Consider the following 23,384-nt stretch of genomic DNA (forward strand, 5'->3'; position numbering starts at 1 on the left):
GTGACTTCTCTGAACCAATTTTGGGTTTGCGATGCTTCCAATGCAGCACCGTGCTTTCAGAGAGAAATTTTCCCCGGTACCCAACCTGAATCTCTCCTGGCACAACTTAAGGCCATCACCAAGGCCATCACCTCTTCTCCTGTTGCTGTTGCCTGGGAGAAGAGGCCAACCCCACCTAACTAGTACCTCCTTTCAGGTCATTGTACACAGCGTTATGGTCTCCCAAGACAGCTCTAGAAGTTCAAGAAAGACCAAACGCACTCTCTGTGGAAAAAAAACCAAAAGAACTCACTTTATTTGTAAAGTCTACAAAATACAGAGGACTCAGGTAGGACACATACTGTAAGTCAGAAAATAAATAGTTTTTTTTTTTTTTTTTTTTGCTCTATATAAGATAAAATGTGATTTGCATATATAAAATATAAAGTACGGCTCTGTACCAACATCCTGGCTGTGCCGAGAGGCGGAATGGCAAAGAGGACGTGAAAATAACTTAGGTTCGTGCAATAAATAAACCCAGGGGGAGTGGGATAGAGGGGATGCTAACAGTGCCCTCGGGGCGGGCACCTCTCTGGGTTGGGACGGAGGCTGCAGCCGAGGGCGGCTGGCGTGGCGATGCCCAGACCTCTGTGCTGATGTCCAAGCTGGAGGAAAACCCAAGGGAGAAGCTGCCTGCCAGGCATCTCCCAGGAGTTGGATGCTCTGCCCTCCAAACCCCTCTGTTTCCTCACTTTGTGCAGCCTAAGCCCTGGAGCTAGTGGAGCGCGGGGCTTGGCGGGGCCATCCAAGCGGGGCTGTGTGCAGCAAAACAGCAGTTATCTGCACTCCAGCTGCCTCCACTTCCTTCCTGCCACTGCCTCTGTGTTCCAGGCGCCCAGTTAGGCTGAGTGTCTCACTCAGGTCACGAAGAGGCGTGAAGGATGTGCGTGATGGGGAGAAAACAGCCCCTCCACGTCTCCTTTTTGTCTCGCAGCCCCCAGACGTCTCCTGCCCAAGGGTCCCCCTCCATTGCTGTCACAGTGCTATGCCATCCCACTCACCCCGACCTGCAGCCACGTTCTGTTCCCCTCCAACCTGCACATTCTCTTGCCATCTCCACCTTTTCTCCCTGGGCCCAATGCTGACCCCATTCATCCTCATCCTTCTGCAAAACCCTCTCCCCCTTTCCCTCTCTGGCACATGCTCCTGAGAGCGCCTGCCCTGCACTCAGCTCTCCCAAAAAATGGGGTGCACTGTGTTTTCCTGCCAGCTTGGAGCCGTGGGGGTGTTTCCCTGCCTCCATCCATTCACATGGACTCATCCCCTCCTGCACGCACCCACTGATGCAGCAAGGGATGGGACCACAGGGCAGTGCCGGGCTTTGGGCTTCCCCCATGGGATCTCCAATAAGGTGCTGTCCCACCCGGCACACACATGGTGGCAGTCCTGCCTACAAGCAGAGGTCTGGGGACCAGAGGGAAGGATTTGGGGTGCAGCTCCCAGCAAAGGAGAGCCTCAAGTATGTAGGGGAAGACGCCCTGGGGGGGACAGTGCCCAGCCGAGGGACGGGGCCAGCACTAGGAGTAGGCAGCCTGGTTGGCACCGGACTTGACGATGGTGATGACGCTGGCAGTGGCCACTTTGGCAGGTGGCCCATGGGCAGCCACAGTGCGGGCAAAGCCCTGCAGGGCCTCATACTTGCCACGGAGAGTGTCAAGCTCCAGGCGCATGGCAGCATTCTCCCGGGCAAGCTTGTCCACCTCCCATTCCAGCTCCATCTTCTGCTTCTGCAGCTCTTCCTTCTGGCAGACACGCTTCACCCTGCAGCTGGCAGCGTAGCCCCTGTTCTTCAGCGTCCGTCGTCGCTGCTTCAGCCTGGCCACCTCCTCCTTGGAAAGGCCTCGCAGGTGGTGGTTGAGCTCCCGCACCGACAGCCCCATCAACTCTTCATCAGACAGCAGCGGTGTGTTCTCTCCGAGCTCTCGCTTCACCTGTCGGGTGGAGGAGCAGGTGAGATCCCAATGCCAATCCTCAGCACAAGACCACCAAGTGCCAAGCATCAGTGTTAGACCCTTCCCAAATGCCAACCCCTTTTTCCACTCCCCAACACCAATCCCCAGTGATGGATCTCTCCAGTGATGGACCCCCCCCAACCCCAATACTATTCCTGGACCCCAAGGCCAATCCCTCATGCTGCAGCCCCAGTGCCAATTCCTCATGCTGGGGCTCCCTGAGGCTGGACCTCCCCAGTGTGATTTCCCCATGCTGCAGTTCCTACTGCCAGCTCCCCATGCTGGACCTCCTCAATGCTTATCCCTCATGCTGGACTTCTCCCAGTGCCAATGCCTAGCACCAGACTTCCTGATCCTGATTTATCAACTCTTTGAAAGGGTAGATAACAGCAGGACAAGGGGAAATGGTTTTAAGTTGAGGGGGCAAGATTAGGCTGGATGTCAGGGGGAAGTTCTTTACTATGAGAGTGGTGAGGTGCTGGAAAAGGCTGGCCAGAGAAGTTGCAGATGCCCTGTCCCTGGAGGTGTTCAAGGCCAGATTGGATGGGGCCCTGGGCAGCCTGGTCAATGTGGAGGTTGGTGGCCCTGCATGTGGCAGGGGGTTGGAGATTCATGATCCTTGAGGTCCCTTCCAACCCTGGCCCTTCTGTGATTCTGTGACCCTGGACATCCTGATGCCAAAACCTGTTGCTGGCCCTCCACATCCCTCATTTTCCCCAGCGCTCACCTTTAGTGCCTTGGTGGACAGCCCATCTGCAGCCATGGTCGCCCCGTACCGGCCCTATAAAACACCCAAGGGAAGAGCAAAGGAGTGCCAGCACGGAGATACGGAGAGTGATGCCGATCCCCGCCCAGCTCCACCTCACTCCTTTATACGAAGCTCATAATAATGGCACACAACCACAACAACGAGGGAAGGCCCTCCCCGAGGGCGCAGGGGAGCTCCCTCGGAGGAGGGCAGCGCGGGGGGAGCCTGGCCGAGGCCCGCGGTGGGGTCGAAGGGTGAGGGCCGCGGCCACGTCGCGGGGACGGGCGATCGGGCGCCGTCTCACCGTGATTCAGCAGCGCCGGGGGGGTGGGGGGAAGGGGGGTAAGAGTCACTCCTTCTGTACCCCTCGACCGCCACTTTTCTTCTTTCTCGGGGCAGAGATGACGCCGGGGGGGGCTGATTTTTCTCCCCTCCACCATTACGGGAGGAGAGGGCCCGGTGCCCGAAGCGGCCTCAATTCCAGACCACCCTCCTCCACCCCCCCCTTCTCGCCAAAGTGCCGTTGGGGGCGAAGCACGGGAGGAGCTGAGCTGATGCAATCAGGGCCGGGGGTGAGACGCGATCCCCGAGCTCCCACCGCCCGCCCTACTCCGGAAACTCCCGATCCCCCGCCCCGACCCCGCTGGAGGCTTACCGGAGGCCGCGTTGTGTCGCGGCGCTGTGCTGCGCTACGCAGGAGGGGTGCGGCGGGGCGGGCGGGCGGGCTCACTGCGCTCCGACCCGAGCTCCGCGCGATTACTCACCCGCGGATTCCTTTCATTCATAAAAACACAGTCATGCGGTGACGTCACCTTTCCTTCGCCCCGCCCCCGGGGGGCCCGGCCCAGCCCCGCCCTCTCCGCCCTTTTCAAAGATGGCGGCGCGCGGCTTCTCCCTTCAGCTCTCCACCGCCCTTCTCTGGGATGGAGGCCCGTTGGCCCCTCCCCATTGGCCCTTCCCCGAGAGCGGCGCAGCTGATTGGTCCGCTCTGGGGCAGTGAGGGCGGCGGGGCCTGCGGGCCTTGGCTCACCTTAGGCCCCGCGGGCGCTGCGGGGAAACGGCCGTTTTTCCCGTAAAGGGGAAGGCGGTACAGGAACCGAGAGTTGCCGGCTCCGGGCTCTCAGTCCTCGGTTGTCTCTCGCAAGGTCGAGCTGGGGAGCTGTGTGCCATGCAGTTCCTCGGGCGGCTCTTCAGCCAGGCGTTCAGCAGTCCGTACCGCGTGAAGGAGGTGCCCGCCGCTGACTATTCGGGGCAGAGCAGCCTGCGGGAGGACGGCCGGGTGCGGCTCTACAGCAACGGCCGCTGCTGGGACGGAGTGCTGGTCAACCCCCAGAGCCCGGGGGTGGCCTTTCGGTAGGTGCTGGGCCCTCAGGTGTCTGCTTAGAGCCTGGAGGGAGGCCTGATAGAGCACGGTGGCACAGGCTGCCCAGGGAGGTGATGCGGTCACCATCCCTGGAGGTGTTCCAGAGCCGTGTGGATGTGGCACTGAGGGATGTGGTCAGTGGGCACGGTGGGGATGGGCTGGAGGTTGGGCTGGATCATCTTAGAGGTCTTTGTACCCTTAATGATTCTATGCTTACTTCTCCCTTTCGCCTCTCCTCCAGGCTCTTCCACCTCGATGATGAAGCAGAAGCCCTGGTGTGCTTTGAGCGCTATGCTGGCCACCTGCGGCCGTTCTATGAGAGCTCAGCCCAGCCCCTGTCGCTGGAGGTTCTGCAGCAGCTCACTGACTGCATCCGCAACCACCCCAGCTGGTCCTCGGCACATGTAGCAGTGGAGGTTGGCATGCATGAGACCTTCCGACACAACCGTGTACTCAGGTGAGAATGCGGAGCAGTCTCCTGTGGGCCTGGTGTTGTTTGGGCTGTGCTGAGGTGTCTTTGATCCTGCTGCTCTGGATCATAGACTCACAGAATGGCCTGGGTTGAAAATGACCTTAAAGATCATCTAGTTTCAACTCCCCTACCTTGGGCAGGGCTGCCGCCCACCAGCTCAGGCTGCCCAGAGTTTCACCTGACCTGGCCTTGAGTACCACCAGGATGGAGCACCCACAACTTCTCTGGGCAGCCTGTGCCAGTGCCTCACCATTCTCTGAGTAGAGAATTTCTTCCTGTCATCCAATCTAGATTTCCTCTTTTAGTTTAAAGTCATTCCCCTTTGTCCTGTTGCTATCAGACCATGTAAAATGTCAGTTCTCCTCCTGTTTGTAAACACCCTTAAAGTTCTGGAAGGCAGTAATGAGGTCTCCTCAGTGCCATCTATTCTCCAGTCTAAACAAGCCTGAGAAAGACTGAACTATTTTGCTGAAGACTGGCAACCCTTGTGGACCTGTTTTTCAGAGAGAGGGTGTTGCTCACTGTAAACTGCAAGAGAGGAAAAGGGTTTTGATCGCAAACTCTCATTCTCTTTTCGTAGGAGCATTCCCATAGGGTAGAGGAAACCAGCAAGGAGCTAGCGCATCAAGAGATCGATCACAGCATCTCTGCCTGGTTGCTGACTGCTGTCTGTATTCTCTCTTCTTGTGGGCAGACAGAGCTGCCTTTTGGGCATGCACAGAGGAAGGGGCTGTGTGTCAGGAGGAGGGTCCATGGTAGGGCTGGGTCTTTGCAGAGGTAGGTCCTTGTCTTTGCAGCCTCTCTATGCTGTAACATTTCTTCTTCTCTTACAGCTGTGTGAATAGCACAGACAGTGAGGATGGCTGCACTCCACTGCACCTGGCGTGCCGCAAGGGAGACATGGCCTGCCTGCAGGAGCTGCTGGACTGCCGTGCGCGAGTGGATATTACAGACAGGAAAGGAGAGACAGTTTTCCACTATGCTGTGCGAGGAAGCAACCCCTATATTATTGAGGTGGGAGCAGTCTCAAAGCTGGGAGAAGGGGGATTGGAACTTTTCCTTTCTATGCTGTGAGAGAAAGAGAGGATGATAGACAGGGGCCGCAGTCTGGGGTAGTGAATGGCAGCTAGCTCTGCTGCAGCATCCAGGGGAATGCCTGAACCTGGTTTCAGCCCCTTTCTTCCTCCCTACTTACTGGTTCAGTTTCCATAAGCAGGTTCCATGTTCCACCCTGCAGTGGAACAGGGTTGTAAAGCAGTGGTTTCCTCAGAAAGTATCCTTTGGCATTTGCTTCAAGCCTTAATCCTAACTTTCCTCAGACCTTTGGCTGTCCCTTCAACATCTCTTCCCAACAGGGCTTTTAGATCTGGGTAGAGCACTCCAAAAAGGGCCTTCAGGCTACCAAGGGTGTGTGTGTTGCCTGCAAACTCAGGCTCTGGTTTGGAGCTGCCCTGGGCTTTCCTGAGCCTGCAGAACCTGTTGGAACTGAGCAGTTCTGGTGACACAATCAGAGCCTCGAGGCAGAGTGACTGGGTTTGCAAGGCTGTGGGTTCCTTTCCGCTTTGCTCCTCAGGTCTGGACCGGGTGCCAGACAGGCCCTCGCCTGCAGCTGCACCAGCTGTGTTTGCCCAATGCCTCTTGTGACAGCTCTCCTGTTGCCTGCCAGACAATGGAGAGATTTCCTAATGTGTGGTGGCAGAGGGATGATGAACAATCAGGGTTTACCACACTGTGGGGCAGGACAGTTAGGACCTTTGTATTATAAAGATGTTTTCCTCCTGTATGTCTCTAATGGTGGCAGCTCAGCTTGTTAAAGATATACTTTCAGTTTTGAACTATCTTGAGTTTGTTTCTCTTTCAATTCCCGGCTAAACCAAGGAAAATAAATTCCTGCTTTTCTTGTGTACACTGGGGCTTTCAATGTTCCCACTGTATGGCAGTGGGTTAGCTTGTAACAAACTGGTGTTGTGGCCTAACCTGTATAAGCAGCAAAGCATCACAGCCACTCACTCGCACCCCACTCCTCCCCCAACTGGATGGATGGGGAGAGAGTCAGAAGGGTGAACGTTAGAAAACTTGTGGGCTGAGAAAAAAAGGCAGTTTAATGAGAAAGAACAAAAAAAATGGGGGAGCAGGGGAGGAGACAAGCAATGCAAAACGCAATTGCTTACAGCCAGCCACTCTCTGAGCAACAGAAGCTTTCCAAGCCTGCTCCCTGAGTTCCTTTGCTGGGCACAGCTTTGTATGGCATGGAATGGTTAGTTGGGGTCAGCTGCACTGACTGTGTCCCCTCCCAGTACTTTGTGCAACCCCAGCCTTGCTTACAGGCAGCTTGAGAAACAGAAAAAAATCTTGTTTCTGTGTGAGCGCTGCTTGGCAACAGCTAAAACATTGTTGTATTACTTTACATTACTTTATCAGCATTATTTTCATCACAAATCTGAAACATAGCACTGCATAAGCTGCTGTGGAAAAAAAATTAAGTATGAAAACCAGGGCAACCAGTTTGCATGCAGTGGATCTGAAATTTACAGGTAGAAGAGAAGAATTCCTTCGAACGTCTTCCCACATGTATTTTAAACAGTCACATTTGTAGCTGAAGCAATAGTGGAACTGCAGGGAAGGGTGAGCTCCTGCCTGCTGGCTGGATGTGGTAGCTGATACGAAGAAGCTGCTGGTTCCAGTGAGTGCTGTCTTCTATTTATTTATTTCTTGCTCTTCTCAGCTCCTGAGCAGTGCCCCGACTGTTGGCGTGAACCACCTGAGCCACGAAGGGCTGACCCCTCTGTATCTTGCTTGTCAGCTGGGCAAAGAGGACATGGTTCGCTCTCTGCTGAAGTGCCGTGCCAGCTGCAATGTCATGGGCACAGTGGGCTACCCCATCCATGCAGCTCTGAAGTACTCCCAGAAGGGGTAAGTAAAACTGTGTGAGTCAGTGCAGGCATGCGGCAGGAGCAACCACAGGCTGTTACCTCGCTGACTGTGGGTTCCTTTGGGCAGCAAGCAAGCAGGCACACACAAGCACCACTACAGGCACTGCTAGGCTTGCTCCATGCTGGAGGGTCACAGATTTGTTTATCAGGGGTTTGCACTGACATAATTTACTACTGTACTTTGATTCTCATTGTGCCCTCATCTACTCTGCACAAGGCGGGAGCCCCAGCACTCAGTAGGGTGCTTCCAATTCCACCTAATATCCATGCTGTCTACTTACAGGTGTCAGACACTCAGGACAAGCAGCAGTGGGCATGCTGGGTATGCTAGATGCGTTTTCCTATGCTGCTACTCTTCATGCTTTGCATTTTTCTATCTGCAGGGTCACTTGAGCGTATTTACAATCCTCCTTGGCAATCTGTCCTCATCCAGACTTCTGCTCTTAACTTATTCCTCTCCTTTCTTACAAGTGCCTGCTGCTGAGGCTAGCAGTGTGGGACAGTGTGATATACAGAGGCAGGTAACAAAACATACAGGAAAATAAACATAAAAACACACAGTGTTCTGAGTTAGGAGTCCTGCTCCTCCTGTCGTGGAGTTAAGCCACACAGCAATCAGCCAGTAGATTGTTTCATTCGATGCATTAAGTCCTGAGGACACTGAACGTGCTTCACAGTAGTTAATTCATTGGTTGTGTTGAGGCACCGTGTGCTTTCAAACTCAGAGCAGTGTTTCTGGTGTTGAAGGAGGTAGTTCATCACCAGTCAGCATAAGGATCCTTAGCATGCAGCAGTTACTACCAAATTGAAGGCAGCAGTTACCTTTGTTCAATGTAAACCTTGTGTAAGGACAGGCGTCAAGCGCTCTGTGTTTGCTACTGAGAAAGAATAACAATGAGGAGTTGTTTCCAGTAGAGGCCAACCAAAGCCAAGTGTTTACACACTGGTCTCACAGAGATTGTCTGTGCTTGTAGAGCAAGACTCCAAAGCAACCCATGATAGGGAAGGAAAATATGAGTGTCATCTCCTTGCAGTAATACATAGGCCATTGCTCCAGTTCCTGCAGATAATATTACTCTGGGTTTGGTAACCTGACATGGGACAATCACTCACACAGGCTCGCACTTTTTCAGTTGCACTTCAGTTTTTGTGATGCCAATAGTATAATTCCAGTGCTGTCTTCCTCAGGTGAGGCACAGTGTCTATGGAAAATACTTGGAATACAGAGACTTTAAGAGTCAGGTGTGAACAGAGGATGTAGAATAAGGGGAGAAGTTGGAGTACAGAGCCGCACTGCATTCTCAAGTTATTATATGAATTATCACATCTAGATTGGTAGATCGTGGCCTATTATGATCTCACCACACAGTTCATCATTGTAAACAACTCTCTTTCCCCTGTGGTTAATACTTGGAGAGAGATAGCATCCAGAAGAATTTCAGTCTTCATCATATTTTGTATTGGAGGCGTTGTGATCTGATCATAGGGTGTTTGATTATGAATATTGCAATTTCACCAACAAAAAAAAAGATCTTTAGTAAGATATAAATAAACTCAATGTTGTAAAGTTTAAGTACTGTTTAACATTTTAAATTATTCTTACAGCATCCCATGCATTCTTTCTGTTAAGCCTTTAGCTTGCGGATGGTGAGCGATGTGGAATATTCAATTTGTTGCTGGCTCTTTAGGCCAGTCTTGGACATTACATCCAATGAATTGTGTTCCTTGCTCACAGTGTATTTGGTGAGGAGGTCCATACTGATGACTGAGTTATTCTAATGCTTCAGTTGTGCTCCACTGATCAATGGATTTGTTGGGCTTAACAAGGAACTGTACTGATGTCTATCCACAACAGTGAATATATATCAGCACCCTATCAACGGGGACAGTGAGACAATTTAATCAACCTGCCAGGTATTCAAAGCCCACTGACCCTGTTTTCTTTTTCCTTGGGGTCTACACGTGGCCCTTAAGCGTATCTGCATACAAATAGTGCAGTTATGTACACATATAATATAATAACAAATAACAAAGGGGTTCGATTGTGAGCAGTGTCCCATGCAAGCACAAATGAGCTCATCAACATCCACAAGCAATATGAACATTTATATTGACCATGTACTTTAGAAGAGGTTGTATCATCTACTTCCCTCTTATTTTGCATCTTTTGATTGAATGAGATGTGCCTTATTTTTTAGATATATTCTTGTATGTGTTTCCAATCTTGTTGCCCTGTGCTTGCCCCCCATGCCAGGTAATGAATATGCCAACTTCTTGGGCCCAGCTCAGTAGCTGCATTGTAAGGTTTTTGTATACAACCCAGCTGTCGGTGTGGAAGCAGTGAGCCTTCCCTCCTGGGGTGGCCAGGGATTGGATGCCTGTACACCTGTTTGCCCCAGTGGAATTTCTGGGAATTGAGCACATGCAACTGCTTTCCATTGACTTTAGCCAGTAGCCATTCGTTGGTAAAACCAGGCATCATTTTATGCTCTTCTGTTAACTGGTCGTAAGGGGGAGCTTCCTCCACAGGAGATACAGGGTGTCTCCTTGCTGACTTTTTGTCCCAGGCATTTGCCACAGTTCCCACCAGAGTGTGCCATCTAGAGTAGTTCTAGTTCAAATGTATATCCTTGTCTATGGGTGTCTAGTGGTGCATGCTCGATTTTTGCAGGCATCAAAGGCTTCTTGTTCCTCGGTTTGCTGCCAAACAACTTTCTTCCTAGTCAATACCAGAGTTGTGAATTTCGTGCTGTTGCTTTTGGTTGTTTGTTTGTTTTCTGTGAGTGTAGCCATGTCTGCATGACTACTCGCAATCCTGTAACTGTGAGTTGGGGGTGACTCTTCAGTTCTTTCTGATCTACAGTCATTCACCAAGCGTCCTCTACTATTCAGTGGGAGACCTGCCAAGCCTTCCTTCCTGCTGTGCTGACATTTGCCAGTGCTTTGCCTTGAGGTGGCAGGTGTGGTGGAGGGGGATGACTTGCCATTGGCACAGCATTTCAGGTGTTGTGATCCCGTCTGTTTCTTGTGGGACACCAGCTTGCACAAGATCATTTCACCTTTGTTTCCTCATCACCCGTGAGGAAACTCCTTTTGGTTTTGCTGGTTTTCATTTATTCACCACCCATAAAGATGGCCCTGAAATTATGACCTCAGCTCCCTTCAAGGTATTGGTAAGGTGCCTCTGTTACCAGTAGCTGTTGTGACTGCCCTGTCCACATTGGCTCCTGTAATTAGTGCATAAGCCATCCCCATCTGCTGCGCTAGACTAATGCCTTCTTCTAGAATACACCAATTTCTGAGGGATGACAATGATTTGGCAAGATTTGCAAATGCCTTTAGAACTGCTGCACACAACGTGTGATATGGCAGAGATGTTGTAATACGGCTGCCTGTCGGAATCCCTGATCTCTTGGAGTTGAGCGTGTTCTCAGATCCGATCGTTGTGGGCTGTGGGTCTTTTTCACCCATTAATAAGTAGATAGATGCAGTGCCACTACACTGAGTCACCAAACTCCATGCCTTCCCCTCTCTGCTGCCAATCTCTGTAATTCCTTTAACTCTTTCAGGATATAAGTACGTGTGAACTGCACCCTTCTGTCCATTCACTTCTGCTGCCTCTTCAGGGTTGTGCTGCCACCACCTCCCTGCCCTTCCAGCTTAAACTCAATCTTGGAGTCCAAGTCCCTCCAGATGTTGCCATCCCATTCCTTGGCATCCCACAGAAGTTTCAGAGTAAGAGTAGTAACTTTTGAAGCTGAAACCTCAATTTTCCCATATCTGTGCCTTCATTTTTTTTCCTGCACTTTTCCATTCTCTGGACTATGCGTTCCCATCTGCAGGTTCACTTGAGCATATTTACAATCATTCTCCTACATGTATCAGATATCAAGAGAAAGACACGTACACACAAAAAAGAAGAGTTTATGAACTACTTTTTTCTCACAGTAAGCTGTGAGAAGATGACTTACCAGTGCTTAAAAATCATTAATTTGCTGTAACCCTGCCTTTGAGTGCTTTGATCCTAATAAGCTTTCATTCCAAAGCCTATTTCTTCCTGTCTCCTGTGGGCCAATGGTACTCTTGGCCCTTAATTAATACACTTTGAACCTGAATCAAAAGACATGATACTTATTTCCTGTTTTCTTTTTCACGGACAAATTTAATTCTCTTTGTATGTGCTTTGTAATGCTTATTTTCATGGTGTCCCAGTCCTACAAGAAGGACTCATAGTTGAACTGCTGCCAACTGATTTTTTTTCAGCATTTTGAAAACTACTTTCCATGTTAGAGAGACCTTCACAAGCCAAAAACATGCTTGGGTTCCTTATTTTGCAATTGGGCTTCATCACTTTTACAACTTGGCATTGTTTTGGAGTGGACATTTGCAGGCACTGGACAGTACTCACAATAGATGTGATTTTTTTTCTCTCCTAGGCAAGTAGATTGGTAATTTCAGCAAGTATTGAACTATTTTACTTTTATCCCCAAGTTTCCATGGGGAGAAGGATGAGAGAGGGCATGTTTCCCTCCAGCTCTTCAGATTTTCCAGAAATATCATATTCCTATATTGGGGAAGCACCCAGGTGTTGCTCCCAACTTGGAATTGGGAAGGGATTATGCAGTCTCTGAACACTGTGCTGCTTGTATGCTTCCTGCTTCTCCCTTCCTTTCTGCAAACAGCAAAAATAAAACTGCTTTGCAGCTGAGGGACTTGCAGGTGCTGCAGCCAGCCAGCTGCTGCTGAAGGGCTTCCTGAAGGGCTCTGTGCAGAAAGCAGGTACTGACAGGAGTGAGGTCTTGAACTAAGACAGCAGACGCCCATCCCTTCATCTTATGTTTTCTAGGTGTGCCCAGGCTATCCTCGAGGTGGATGCCAGCCAGGTCCACTCCAGGGACCCGTGCCATGAAGCCGTCCCGCTGCACTGGGCAAAGAAGGCGGAGGTAAATAGAGTCCATGGCGAGATCCTGTGCTGCCCCCCAGCGCCTGGTTAATTCCTTTCGCTGCTGACCTGGCCCTTCACTGAGTACTTGTGTCAGAGCCCAGCCAGCTGTCCACGAGACAGCCCTGCTGCTGAGTTGATTGAGGCTGTTTGATTCTGTTTGCCCTCTGCTGATCGGTGCTGTTTGCTGCAGGGAGCAGTGGAGCCTTGCAATACAAAAAAGACTGGTGTGTGCTTGTTCTAGTAATTCATCCTTGGCTGTCAGCTGCCAGCTTGTTCCTTTTCCCTTTGGACTGGGGAGAGATTGCACCGCTGTCACTGAAGCACGGTTACCGCTGGGGGGAGCTCTTGTCTCATTCCCTGCCAATTTCAAGAAAGGAAGCAGCTGGATGCTTTAAAACCTGCCAGGGGAGTGTGAGGTGGGCGCCGGGTGATGGTGTATAGGTTGCAGTCATCTTCTGCCAGAGAAAACCAGATCAGTGATGTGATGTATTATGCTGGTGCAGGTTTAAGAGCTTGTTTCAAGCAGAGAGTGCTCCAATGGAAGGACTGTTTTCCCTCCTGCAGTATCACATCCCTCTCAGAAGCATCCTGCGGAGGTTTTCTGCAAAATGAGTACACTTGGCTTGCAGAGATCAAAAAGCAAACTTCCCTTCAGTCTGCAGAGATTCTGACTTGAGTTGTTTTTCTCCATTGATCTCAGCCAGTTGTTACACTCACAAATAAGACTCAAAACATCCAGAAGTTGTAGCAGATGGTGAACCTACCAACTAGTTCCAAGTCCAGGTTTAAAGCTTGCTGCTCTTGCCCTGCTTGTCCGTGAGACTTGGCCTGTGTGAGTTGTCTTCATGATTGTTTTTCTTTTCTTCACCTGGCATGCGCATGCTTGGGCACAGATGACACAGCTGCTGCTGAAGTATGGCTCTGAGGTGAACCTGACCAGCCGGACAGCTGACATGGCCCTGCACATTGCAGTCAAGAGAGGTCGTTTTGACTGTGCCATGGTACTGCTGACACACGGGGCCAACACCAATGCCAAAGGCCAGGATGGCAACACACCACTGCATCTGGCCATGAAGGTGAGATTTTTGCAGAGGCTGCTGGGGAGAAGAAGGCATTTCCCTGACGGGCTGAGGCAGAGGCAGGTCCCTTTGAAATGCTGGCTGTTGTCTTTCAGGGGGAACTTCCTTGCGTGTGCTTTGGCTAATGAAAAGAGGAAGGAGGGAATGAGGGATGTAGCTGAGGAAATCGTGGCTTTTGACTGAGCTTTCTCTTGTCTCCTAGCATGACCACCTGGATATGATCAAAGCAATTGTTGTGTTTGGAGGAGATGTTGAGATCCCTAATGATTTCGGGGAGACGCCAGGGCTGCTGGCAGCCAGGAACAGCAAAGGTGAGGGACTACCTAAGCAGCTCTACAGGATGAACCTACCATTCTGTCTCCCCTTCTTGGCTAAAAGAGTGCCTTGGAGAGGTGAAAACAGGTCAAGCATAGGCAACGCTTCTCCAAGATGCTCTCCCAGCTTCTAGTTGCTGGCAGTTGCTGAGCTAGTGCCATAGGCTTCGTATTAATAGTCCTTGATTAATTTCTCCTCTGAGGCAGAGAAGCAAGAGAAAAAGCTGGCACACACACCCGCTCTTCAAGCCGTGGTGTTGGGCACTGCAGGCTCACAGCAGGATAACAGTGTGACTGAACAGCCTTGGCATAAGCAGGCATGGGCTGTTCTTCCACAGCAAGAAGTGTGCAGCATCCCCTTGAAGCTGCACAGCATTGGGCACACCTTCTGACCACAGATCCTGCTGCCTGTGATAAGGCAGAGAGATCCAAGACATGCTGTTCCTGGGTCATCCCAGAGGTTTTATGAAGGTCAAGGCTGCTGTGAATTTGTCAGAGCCCCCGGTGTGTGCGTGCACTGATTCTCTTTCTGATCTGTGACTCCCCCACCATCACCTAAGGTGCGAACCGGAAAGTGCTCTTAGACCTGCTGCAAACTGTAGGGACCGAACGCTGCCTCCCAACCATTCCTGACTCCCAAAGTCTGGCACCATCTGCCGCCTCCTTCCTGGAAGGCCAACCTTCCCCGCGGAGCAGCTTCAACAGCTTAGGTAAAGCCTTCCCTGACCCTCCCTCACTTTCCTTTTTTTTCTGGCTTCACAGCATTCTGGTTCTTTGGACAGCCTTTGCTCTGAGGACTGTCTCCTTGCTCTCACTTTCAGCTGTCTGTCCTCATCCAGCTGTTGCAGGATTCAGGTTCTTGTTTTCTCTGCTTTTCCTGTTTGCGTACTGTAAAGTCTGCTGCTCTAAACTTTTGTTTTATAGACCTGAAGTAATGCAGTTCTACATAGAGGAAAGGGAAGGCTGTTTCCCTCACTCCCTCACCCCCCTAGAAGAGGCATAGGACTTGTTTGCCTGCATGCATTTTATCCCCTGGGTCATGTCAGAATTGGAGGCACTTGCCTTGAGGACATCCCACTGTCACGTTGTGCATCAGGATATCAAAGTGTTGCTTGTTCATATCCCAGGAGCTAGTTGTTGGGAGAGGGAAGGGATGAAGTCTGAGGATAAGTGACCCTAGGCACAAGGTTTATATCATCCATAGGAAGATCCAAACACAGACATATGTTAGTGCTATAGCCAGTACTCTGCACTACCCAGGCTTTGTGGGTAAGCCCGTGGATCAAACTTTCCTCTTCCAGGGAGCTACAGAACTTGGGCAGAAGCAGCAGGGGCAGGCAGGGGGTGGGATGAGTTGGCTTGGCTCGGAGGGAGGCTCTGACAACATGTCAGGGGCTTTCAGAGAGATAACAGCTGCTTATGGTCTTCTTTCCCTCCCAAGCTTGGTGGTTTCCATTGCAGAGGCCTTCCAGTGGAGCAAGGGGTCAATCCCCCACAGGCTCTGGAGCATGTCACCGCTGCCTGGTGGCACCAGGACTTTCTTCTCACCACGGCCTTGTGAAAGTGACCAGAGAGTTTCAGCTCTCATAAACTGCCAGAAAAAAAACCCTTTTCCAGCATGGGACTCTGGCCTACAAAGAAACTCCTCACCGTGTTCTCTGTCATCCAGCTACCTCCCAACTTGTGCACTGGCAGAGATGTTTAACCTCTTCCACATGTTCTTTCTTCTCTTGGTTTCACAGGCTGCCTTCTCACCTAGGCTGGATTGGTGCCCCGCACCCAGGGTGACCTGGGTTTACATCACCTGAGGGGTAATGACAAGCCACCCTGTCCTCAGAGCCTTCCTGCTTAGGTTACCTCAAAGGAGTAGATTTAGGTTTGATCTTATGGCTTGCAGCAAGCGGCATAGTGGGCAAGCTGCTAGGCTCTACCTTCTCTCTCACCTATTCTGCTTCTCCAAATCCTTTATCACTGCTAGCACCCCTCCAGATGCCTGCTCTGAAGCATGGGGTTTCTCCTCTTTGGTGTGGAGTTTATTTTAGGGGATACCTTCTGGTTATGGGTAAGATGGCTTGTGTTTTCTGCAGAAAGCTTTATTCAGCTGGGAAAGGTGTTGGGTGTTTTCTCTGGAAATCGTTTACCTTTGGGTGGGAAGTTTTGTGTACCATGATCAGCTTTCTGGGTACGGAGAGAAAGTGGGAAGAATAATTAAAAGCTTTCTAATTCATTAGGTATGATTTAGTTGACTGATAGCCCTGAGGCACTCATCGGAGGGTTCAGGTAGCAAAATGGTTTCTAATTTTTTTTTTGCCCTTGAATGTTCATGACTCCCTAGGGTACAAGGACCTTCTGTATGTTTCTGCGACACTTGGGCAGTTCTTGAAGGCACCGGATGTCGTGGACTCACCCAGAGAGGGTGAGAGAAAGTAAGTGAGAGAGTTTCTGTTCCAACTCCTGTGCACTTGAAAGTTAATGCTGTGTACATAAATTCCTTCCCACCCACACTCATCGGTGTGGCATCCCCTGTCCTTTGGTGCAGTTTATGCCAGAAGCCCCCCCTTCCACTCTGTTGTCTTGAAATCTCCATTCTCATAAAGGACCATCTCCTGTTTCTTCCTGCAGCCCTGCAGCTGCAGCAGAGCCTGAAGTAGCAGGTGAAGCCCCTGCACTGTCTTTCCCTTCTGTTGCTGGGCACCAAATGCTGTTCCGGCTTAGTGATGTCTCCATCTCCACGTGCTGCTGCCCTGATGCTCACCCACCTCCTTTGCTGATTAGTGCACTGCCCTGATGGTGTCTGTGTGTACCTTGCTGTGTACAGCAGAGAGAGGGCTGGCACTGAGGCGCTGCTAGCAGGAACTTAGGACTGTCCACATTTTGTTTGAGGCAATATCCATTACTGTGTACTACTACTAAAGCCATTCTATGATTGTCCAGAGCAGTTTTCTTGTTACTGACCCAGTTTGCCGTGCCCAGGCCCTGTGCTGAGCTCTCATCAGCTGTGTCTGTCTCTCCAGCTGCGACCGCCTCCTGAGTCTGGATGGAGGGGGCATCCGGGGCCTGGTGCTCATCCAGCTTCTACTGGCCATCGAAAAAGCTGCGGGCCGTCCCATCCGTGAGATTTTTGACTGGATCGCGGGGACCAGCACTGGGGGCATCTTGGCCTTGGCTATTGTACATGGTGAGGACAGTGCAAATAATGGGCCCTTTCTCACTCCTTTAGCACTCTTCTGGGTGGGATTGGGTGTGGGGTGGGAACTGCCTCTCTAAGAGTCCTTTATCCCTACCTAAAAGAGGGATGTTCATCGGTGAAAGAAAACCTAGACCTGGGTTTGCAGTTGCTTCTCGTGTCAGTTGGTATCGAGCAACTTTCTAGATTTTGGGGAGGGGATGGAACACAATGTTCTGTTCTTCCTGCTCTCTCCAGCCTGATTTTATGACAAGGTGATTGGCACTTACCGCTAGGAAACTAAGCTCTAACTTCACCTTTCCTCTTTCGCCCTGCCCAGTCGTGCTGCTGATGGCCAAGCATATGGCAGAAAGCCTGGGAAAGGGATGGGGTTGGGAGTATTACTTCCCTTCACCTTCTGGTCCTGGGAAGTCCAAGCTCTGATGTGCTGTTTGTTTGCCTGCCCTTCCTCCCTCCCCATACTCCTGCTGATGCTGTTGCCTGCCTCAGGGAAGTCCATGGACTACATGCGCTGCCTGTACTTCCGCATGAAGGACATGGTGTTCCGGGGGTCTCGGCCCTACGAGTCAGAGCCCCTGGATGAGTTCTTGAAGAAGGAATTTGGGGAAAACACCAAAATGACAGATGTCCAAAAACCCAAGTAAGTCCTGCTTGGGGCTGTGCTGGTTGCTCTTCTGGGAGACTCTCAGCAGAGATGCTTAGCATCTCCATTGAGCAAATCTGCAGGACTCATGATGTGCAGACTATTGAAGCCATAAGCATGGGTTTTTTTTTACATTTTATCTTTGGTGTGTTGTTTCCTTTCCCCCAGAGTTATTGTGACAGGGACTCTCTGTGACCGACAGCCAGCTGAGCTCCACCTCTTCCGGAATTACCCCGTACCTGAGACAAAAATCTCCACTGAATACAAGACAGCTGCAACTTTCAAACCACTCACTCAGCCCAAAGGTAAATACTGGCATGCAGCAGTCTAGATGGTTGGTAGTCAAGGGGGAATCCTTCAGACACAGGAGATTAATTTAGTGGTTATCAACCCTGCCCATGGGAATGGGATTGGAACTAAATGGTCTTTGAATTGTCCCTTCCAATACAAGGCGTTCTATGATTCCTGTTGCTCTGAAAATTGAGGTCTCTCAGCAATGGCTCATCCCTGTTCCTGAGTTGGTGGTTTGGTCCTAGTGATAGTGCCCTTTTCTACTCACCCCTCTTCCATTGGCTTCTCTTGTACCATGAACACAGACTGGCTAGTGAGGATTTTGAAGAAAGGGTCTGTTAGAGGACCCCAGCATGCCAATCAGTGTACCCTCCAGTGGGCTCTCAGAAACAAAGTAACACGGAGGAGCCTTGTAACTGAGCCATGAAACCCGCTCCAGCTTGCTGCTTTTGTTGTTTAGCAAATGGGACAGGTTCACAATTGGGGTAGTGGTGAGTGGGAAGTGAATTTTTCCTATCTCAAAATGTAAGGAAAGTGATGAGGACATCTTGGTACCCAAGTCTTACGAGGAAAAACTGAGAGAACTGGGGTTGTTCTGTCTGAAGAGGAGGAAGCTTAGGGGAGACTTCATCCCTCTTTACAAGGATCTGAAAGGAGGTTGCAGTGAGCTGGGGATTGGCCTCTTCTCCCATTCGTAAGAACAGGACAAAAGCGAGTTGCCTCAAGTTGTGGCAGGGGAGTTTCAAAGGAGGAGCAGGGAATGTTTGGGGGAGAACCACACTCAAAACAATTTTGTCTCAGAGCGGTGCTGCAGCGGCACAGGCTGCCCAGGGAGGTGGTGCAGTCACCATCCCTGGAGGTGTTCCAGAGCCGTGTGGATGTGGCACTGAGGACATGGTCAGTGGGCATGGTGGGGGTGGGCTGGTGGTTGGACCAGGTGATCTTAGAGATCTTTTCCAACCTTCATGGTTCTATGTTTTTCTATGTACAATCTTTTTAAGTTAAAAACAACAACAACAACACTAAAACAACAAACCCAATAAATAACAAACCCAACCCTGCTGTTGGGACAAAGACACAACAAGCTCAATACTCTGGGCTTACTGATTTGCCTTGTGCAGGTGAAGGGGGGTGCTCGTTTCACACAGAAAAGCTGCTGAAAGAGGCCTGTGTGCTCCTCCTTCTCCTTTCAGACCAGTTGGTGTGGCGTGCTGCTCGTTGCAGTGGTGCAGCTCCCACTTATTTCCGGCCAATAGGGCGCTTTTTGGATGGCGGGCTGCTAGCAAACAACCCAACCCTTGATGCCATGGCGGAGATTCATGAGTACAACAAGACTCTGATCAACAAGGTGAGAGAAATCCTGGCACTGAAAGGTAGCTGGGGCTTCATTGACTGCACTGGGCCACCTCAAAGGGGAAGACGGATTGGGAATGAACTTCTCTCCAGTGGAAAAGCAAATTAGCATTGCAGCATCCTGGAAAATACTGTATGGGAAGGGGGATATGTGTAGAGAATGCTGGCTGATAGGTGAAATGCCTTTTCTGACAAAGGTTTGAGGTGGGGAGGCAGGAATCATAGGGGCAGACTTTGCATATACTTGCTGCTTTTAGCACAGATGATTCAGATGATGGTAGTGTGGCCCATGACACAGCTCTGCAAGGCCTTTTCCTGCCTTTTCAAAATGGAGAAGACAATGGTAGGGCACTCTGCTCAGTGAATGCTTTCTGTGGTGTGCCCAGTTGCTCAGGAAGATCAGTCAGTAGTGGCAGCCACAACTCCCTGTAGCAGAGAGGAGAGGTTTATTCCCAAAATGGCTGAATTAGTTGGACTGTTTCACAGCCATCTGGTCGTCTCTGTGGGAATCCCATGGGCTTGAATACATCTAGACCTGTAAGGCACAAAAGGGTGTAACTATTACCTTTGAAGGCGTGTAGATTAAAGCTGTCTCATCAGCCATTAATAAAGTGGGAGAACAGAGGTGAGAAAAGGCTACTGAGCCTTTTGCCTTGGTTTTCAGATCATCCACTAGACTTCTGTGAAATGCATGTTCTGCCATAATTGTCTGTTCTTGGAAGTATATATGTGTTTTTTTTTTTGTCCACAGGGTCAGAGGCAGAAAGTAAGAAAACTGGGGTTGGTGGTCTCCCTGGGGACAGGGAAACCTCCCCAGGTCCCGGTGTCCTCTGTGGATGTCTTCCGTCCTACCAACCCCTGGGAACTGGCAAAGACAGTCTTTGGGGCTAGGGAGCTCGGCAAGATGGTGGTTGACTGTGTGAGTACTGGGAGGAGGGAAAGAGGGAGAGCCCTGGGATTGCTCTCAGCGAGGGAGCAAAGGTTTCCAGTCTTCAGTTTCTTCCGTTTGAAAGAAAACTGTATTTCCTTGGAATAGCTCCAGAGTTCAAGAATTGCTTAAAAACTGTGGGAGCACAGCAGGTCTGAATTCCTCTCTGCCTGTTTGGGCAGGTAAAGGCAGGATGGTGGTCAGTGAGCCATAGGAACACTTGCAGGTGTCAGTTCATGAGATCTGGAGTCTTTCCAGGGAGCGTGAATTATCGTCTGAGCAATGTGGACCAAAAAAAAAAAAGAAAAAAAAGTCATGCTTCAGCATGACAACAAGTAATTTTTCTTAAGAACAGCTTTGTGATTCCCACTGGGACAATTAGCAAGTGCTAGAGGAGTGGGAGTGTTACTAATAAGAAGTAGGAGCTCATAGCTGTGGTTAGGAGTGCGTAAGAGGCATATAATTTTGCATACTTCAGGAGGAAGCTCATTAGGTGTTGTGCATGAATGAAAGTCAGAAGGAGCAGAATTGAGGTTCTGAGTGTAATCTTCACTCTGTTGCTTCATGTCTTTTTAACTTTCTAAAGCCTGAAAATAGCTGGGGGGGGATCCCTGTGTCTCCCCCAATCGTTCTTTGTGCCACGATAGCACAGAGGGCCTGCAATATCACAGGCTGGTTCTGGGCTGTGGAAAAGAAATGAGTAAAGCTGAAGTCCCAAGGAGGTGCACCCTAGGGATTTCTTTTGTGAATTTGTGCTGTAATGGAAGGAGGATCTGTAGGGTAAAATTCCTCGTGTCCTAAGGATCAGGAATGCTGTAACAAAGCCACTTTATTAATCTTCACCATCCAGGATGCGCTTGTTCCTGCTTTTCCCTTTCCCTCTGGCTCGTGTAGTTCGGCCTGGTGCCAGGGAGCCTCTTGGAGGCAGGGAGAGGGCAGCACTGCCATCAGGCTCTAACTATGGGCCTGCTTCTCCCACAGTGCACTGACGCAGATGGCCCAGCTGTGAGTCGTGCCAGGGCCTGGTGTGAGATGACGGACATCCCATATTTCCGGTAAGAGCTTCCTTTCTGCTCTCTGCACAAACCTATTTTTATTCTCCAGAACCAGGCTGTGGCCATGTGTCATCCCAAATCGCATCCCTTCCAAAGGTGTGCCAGCCCAGACCTGGCCTCCTGCCCCCAATCCTACTGCTCCTGTGATACAATGGAGGATGCTGTAATACAGTGTAAGAGCTGACACACTGAGCATGCCTTACCTGGGATCCATTACTGGGATTTGGAGCATGCTAAGAGGATCCTTTGTGGATGTGCATCCTGCCCTGTTCTACTCAGGGTGATATTGTCTTGGTGTGCACAGGCTCAGCCCTCAGCTACACACAGATGTAATGCTGGACGAGGTGAATGACAGCGTGTTGGTGAATGCCCTCTGGGACACCCAGCTCTACATCTACCAGCAGCGGGAGCAGTTGGAGCAGCTGGTGCAGTATCTCTGCCGATGACTGACCTGGAAGTGTCCCTTCTGCATCCCAGAGGCAAGGAGCAGCAGATGCTGCAGCTTGGATTTGCCTTGAATCAAGATGTTGAGGTGGGGGAAGGGACTGCCACTGCTAATAATAACTAGAAATTACTGATATTTAATAGATAACAGTGCACGTACACGTGTATTCCAGGACAGCTGTAAAAAAACTGACAGTTACTGTCCCACCATAGACTAATCTTCACTCCACTGTGCTTTGTTTTGCTGCCCTGCTATCTGAGCGTACAGCCCTTCCCAGAAGCCAGATCCCCAGCTATCATGAGCCAGCTGCAGTCTGCGCAGTACTGACAAAGCACCTTACTCCTTCCCACCTCACACAATAGCCCAATACCTGACAGTTTCAAGGATTATTTTTCCCTGCTTGGGACAAGGTGGTTCAAAATGTGTAAGGTGGTGAAAGGCATTTGTCTTTGATCAATATACTTGGTTGAGAAGGGGGCAGAAATTCTGCAGCCTTCTGCAGTAGATTGATGCAACAGATGACTGACATTGGAAGAGCCAGTTGGCTTCTGTAATGCCCTTCCCTTTTGCCCTCAGTGACAGCTGGCAGCTCGGGTTCTGACTGCACCTGGGGTGGGAGCAGCCCCCCAGAACTGTTTTATGCCCCCTGTCGTGCTGTGATACTCTGCTCAAGGGCTGAAATGTGAAAACCTTGTGTCTTGTCCGTGGCAAGCTCAAGATGAGAGCTAATGCCTTGTCGTGGTAGAGAGATTCTCTTTTTTTGTTAGTGTGCAATTGAACCTGACATCAGGTTGCACCAAAGATGCTGACAATTTGGATTTATTTTACCTTTTTTACTGCTGGAAATCCCGGTGTGACTTCTATACTAAATGTTTCTGCAGCAAATTTTGCATATTTATAAATGATGTGTATCCACTGGAAGGAATTTTTTGGAGTAACCTGAAAAACTGAAAACTTAAATCATTTGCTTTTGAGTGAATGGACTACTACTGTGAACAAAACCTAACTGGACTTGAAATAAAGAGAGCCTTGAATTTGGTTCTGTTGTAACGCAGTCTGTGGTTGTCTTGTTTGCATCCTGCAGAACACCAAAAGTGTTCTGATCTTGCAGTCTGAATTTCTTACAAGTAGAAAATCACAAATTGAGCTCCTTGAGACACAGAGCTGTACCCTTTGTATGGGCTGGGTAGGTGAATGATCTGTGTCCAGAGCCATCTCTGGGAGCATGCATATGATGAGAGTGTGCTGGCTATCCTACAGAACACAGCATTACATGTTGGGCTTATCGATTCCAGCCAGTGCAGGGGCTTTGGAGCAGCTCCCACAACTTAGGATGGAGAGAACATAATCTCTCTTACCCTTTTTTATAAGCCAACTCCATCTGCAAGGGCTCCCAATAGTGATGCTGTGCTTGGGGTCCATGCAGGCAGGGAGAACAGGGACATTCAGCACAAGTTTGTGCTGGCACTGGAGAGCCTCAGTGAGACTGGGAGTGGGAGGAAGGCTCAGGAGTGGGGGGATTAAAGGGAAGGGAAGAGCTGAAACCTATTTGGAGGTGGGTTGTTTTTTTTTCTCCACTTTTTTTCTCCCTCCTATTTGCTGCCTGTGATCACAAGCCTATAGGAATCTCCTGATCA

General features: G+C 50.3%; 2 protein-coding genes across 3 annotated transcripts; one reads left to right on the forward strand and one right to left on the reverse strand.

Annotated features, from left to right (window-relative positions):
• Positions 1 to 265: 265 nt before the first annotated feature.
• MAFF (MAF bZIP transcription factor F) lies at positions 266 to 3,456 on the reverse strand. Its single transcript, XM_042889683.1, has 3 exons — positions 3,395 to 3,456; positions 2,719 to 2,772; positions 266 to 1,970 (listed from the first exon to the last, which is right to left on the reverse strand). Exons 2-3 carry the CDS (start codon positions 2,752 to 2,754, stop codon positions 1,557 to 1,559), a joined length of 450 nt encoding a protein of 149 aa, XP_042745617.1. The 5' UTR covers positions 2,755 to 2,772; positions 3,395 to 3,456; the 3' UTR covers positions 266 to 1,556.
• A 280-nt stretch (positions 3,457 to 3,736) lies between these two features.
• On the forward strand, positions 3,737 to 22,797 carry PLA2G6 (phospholipase A2 group VI). 2 transcript variants are annotated; one of them, XM_042890183.1, is made up of 16 exons: positions 3,737 to 4,092; positions 4,344 to 4,559; positions 5,408 to 5,588; positions 7,300 to 7,487; positions 12,354 to 12,450; positions 13,346 to 13,528; positions 13,734 to 13,842; positions 14,406 to 14,555; positions 16,181 to 16,271; positions 16,860 to 17,023; positions 17,522 to 17,672; positions 17,844 to 17,980; positions 19,160 to 19,314; positions 20,071 to 20,238; positions 21,229 to 21,302; positions 21,607 to 22,797. In XM_042890183.1, exons 1-16 carry the CDS (start codon positions 3,908 to 3,910, stop codon positions 21,746 to 21,748), a joined length of 2,391 nt encoding a protein of 796 aa, XP_042746117.1. In that variant the 5' UTR covers positions 3,737 to 3,907; the 3' UTR covers positions 21,749 to 22,797. The 2 variants fall into 2 exon arrangements, with proteins under 2 accessions (XP_042746117.1, XP_042746118.1); XM_042890184.1 differs by lacking the exon at positions 14,406 to 14,555.
• The last annotated feature ends 587 nt before the right edge of the window (positions 22,798 to 23,384 follow it).

Source organism: Lagopus leucura, unplaced genomic scaffold (assembly GCF_019238085.1).
Source record: "Lagopus leucura isolate 7727_CA_CO unplaced genomic scaffold, USGS_WTPT01 Super-Scaffold_100159, whole genome shotgun sequence".
Classification (NCBI taxonomy): domain Eukaryota; kingdom Metazoa; phylum Chordata; class Aves; order Galliformes; family Phasianidae; genus Lagopus; species Lagopus leucura.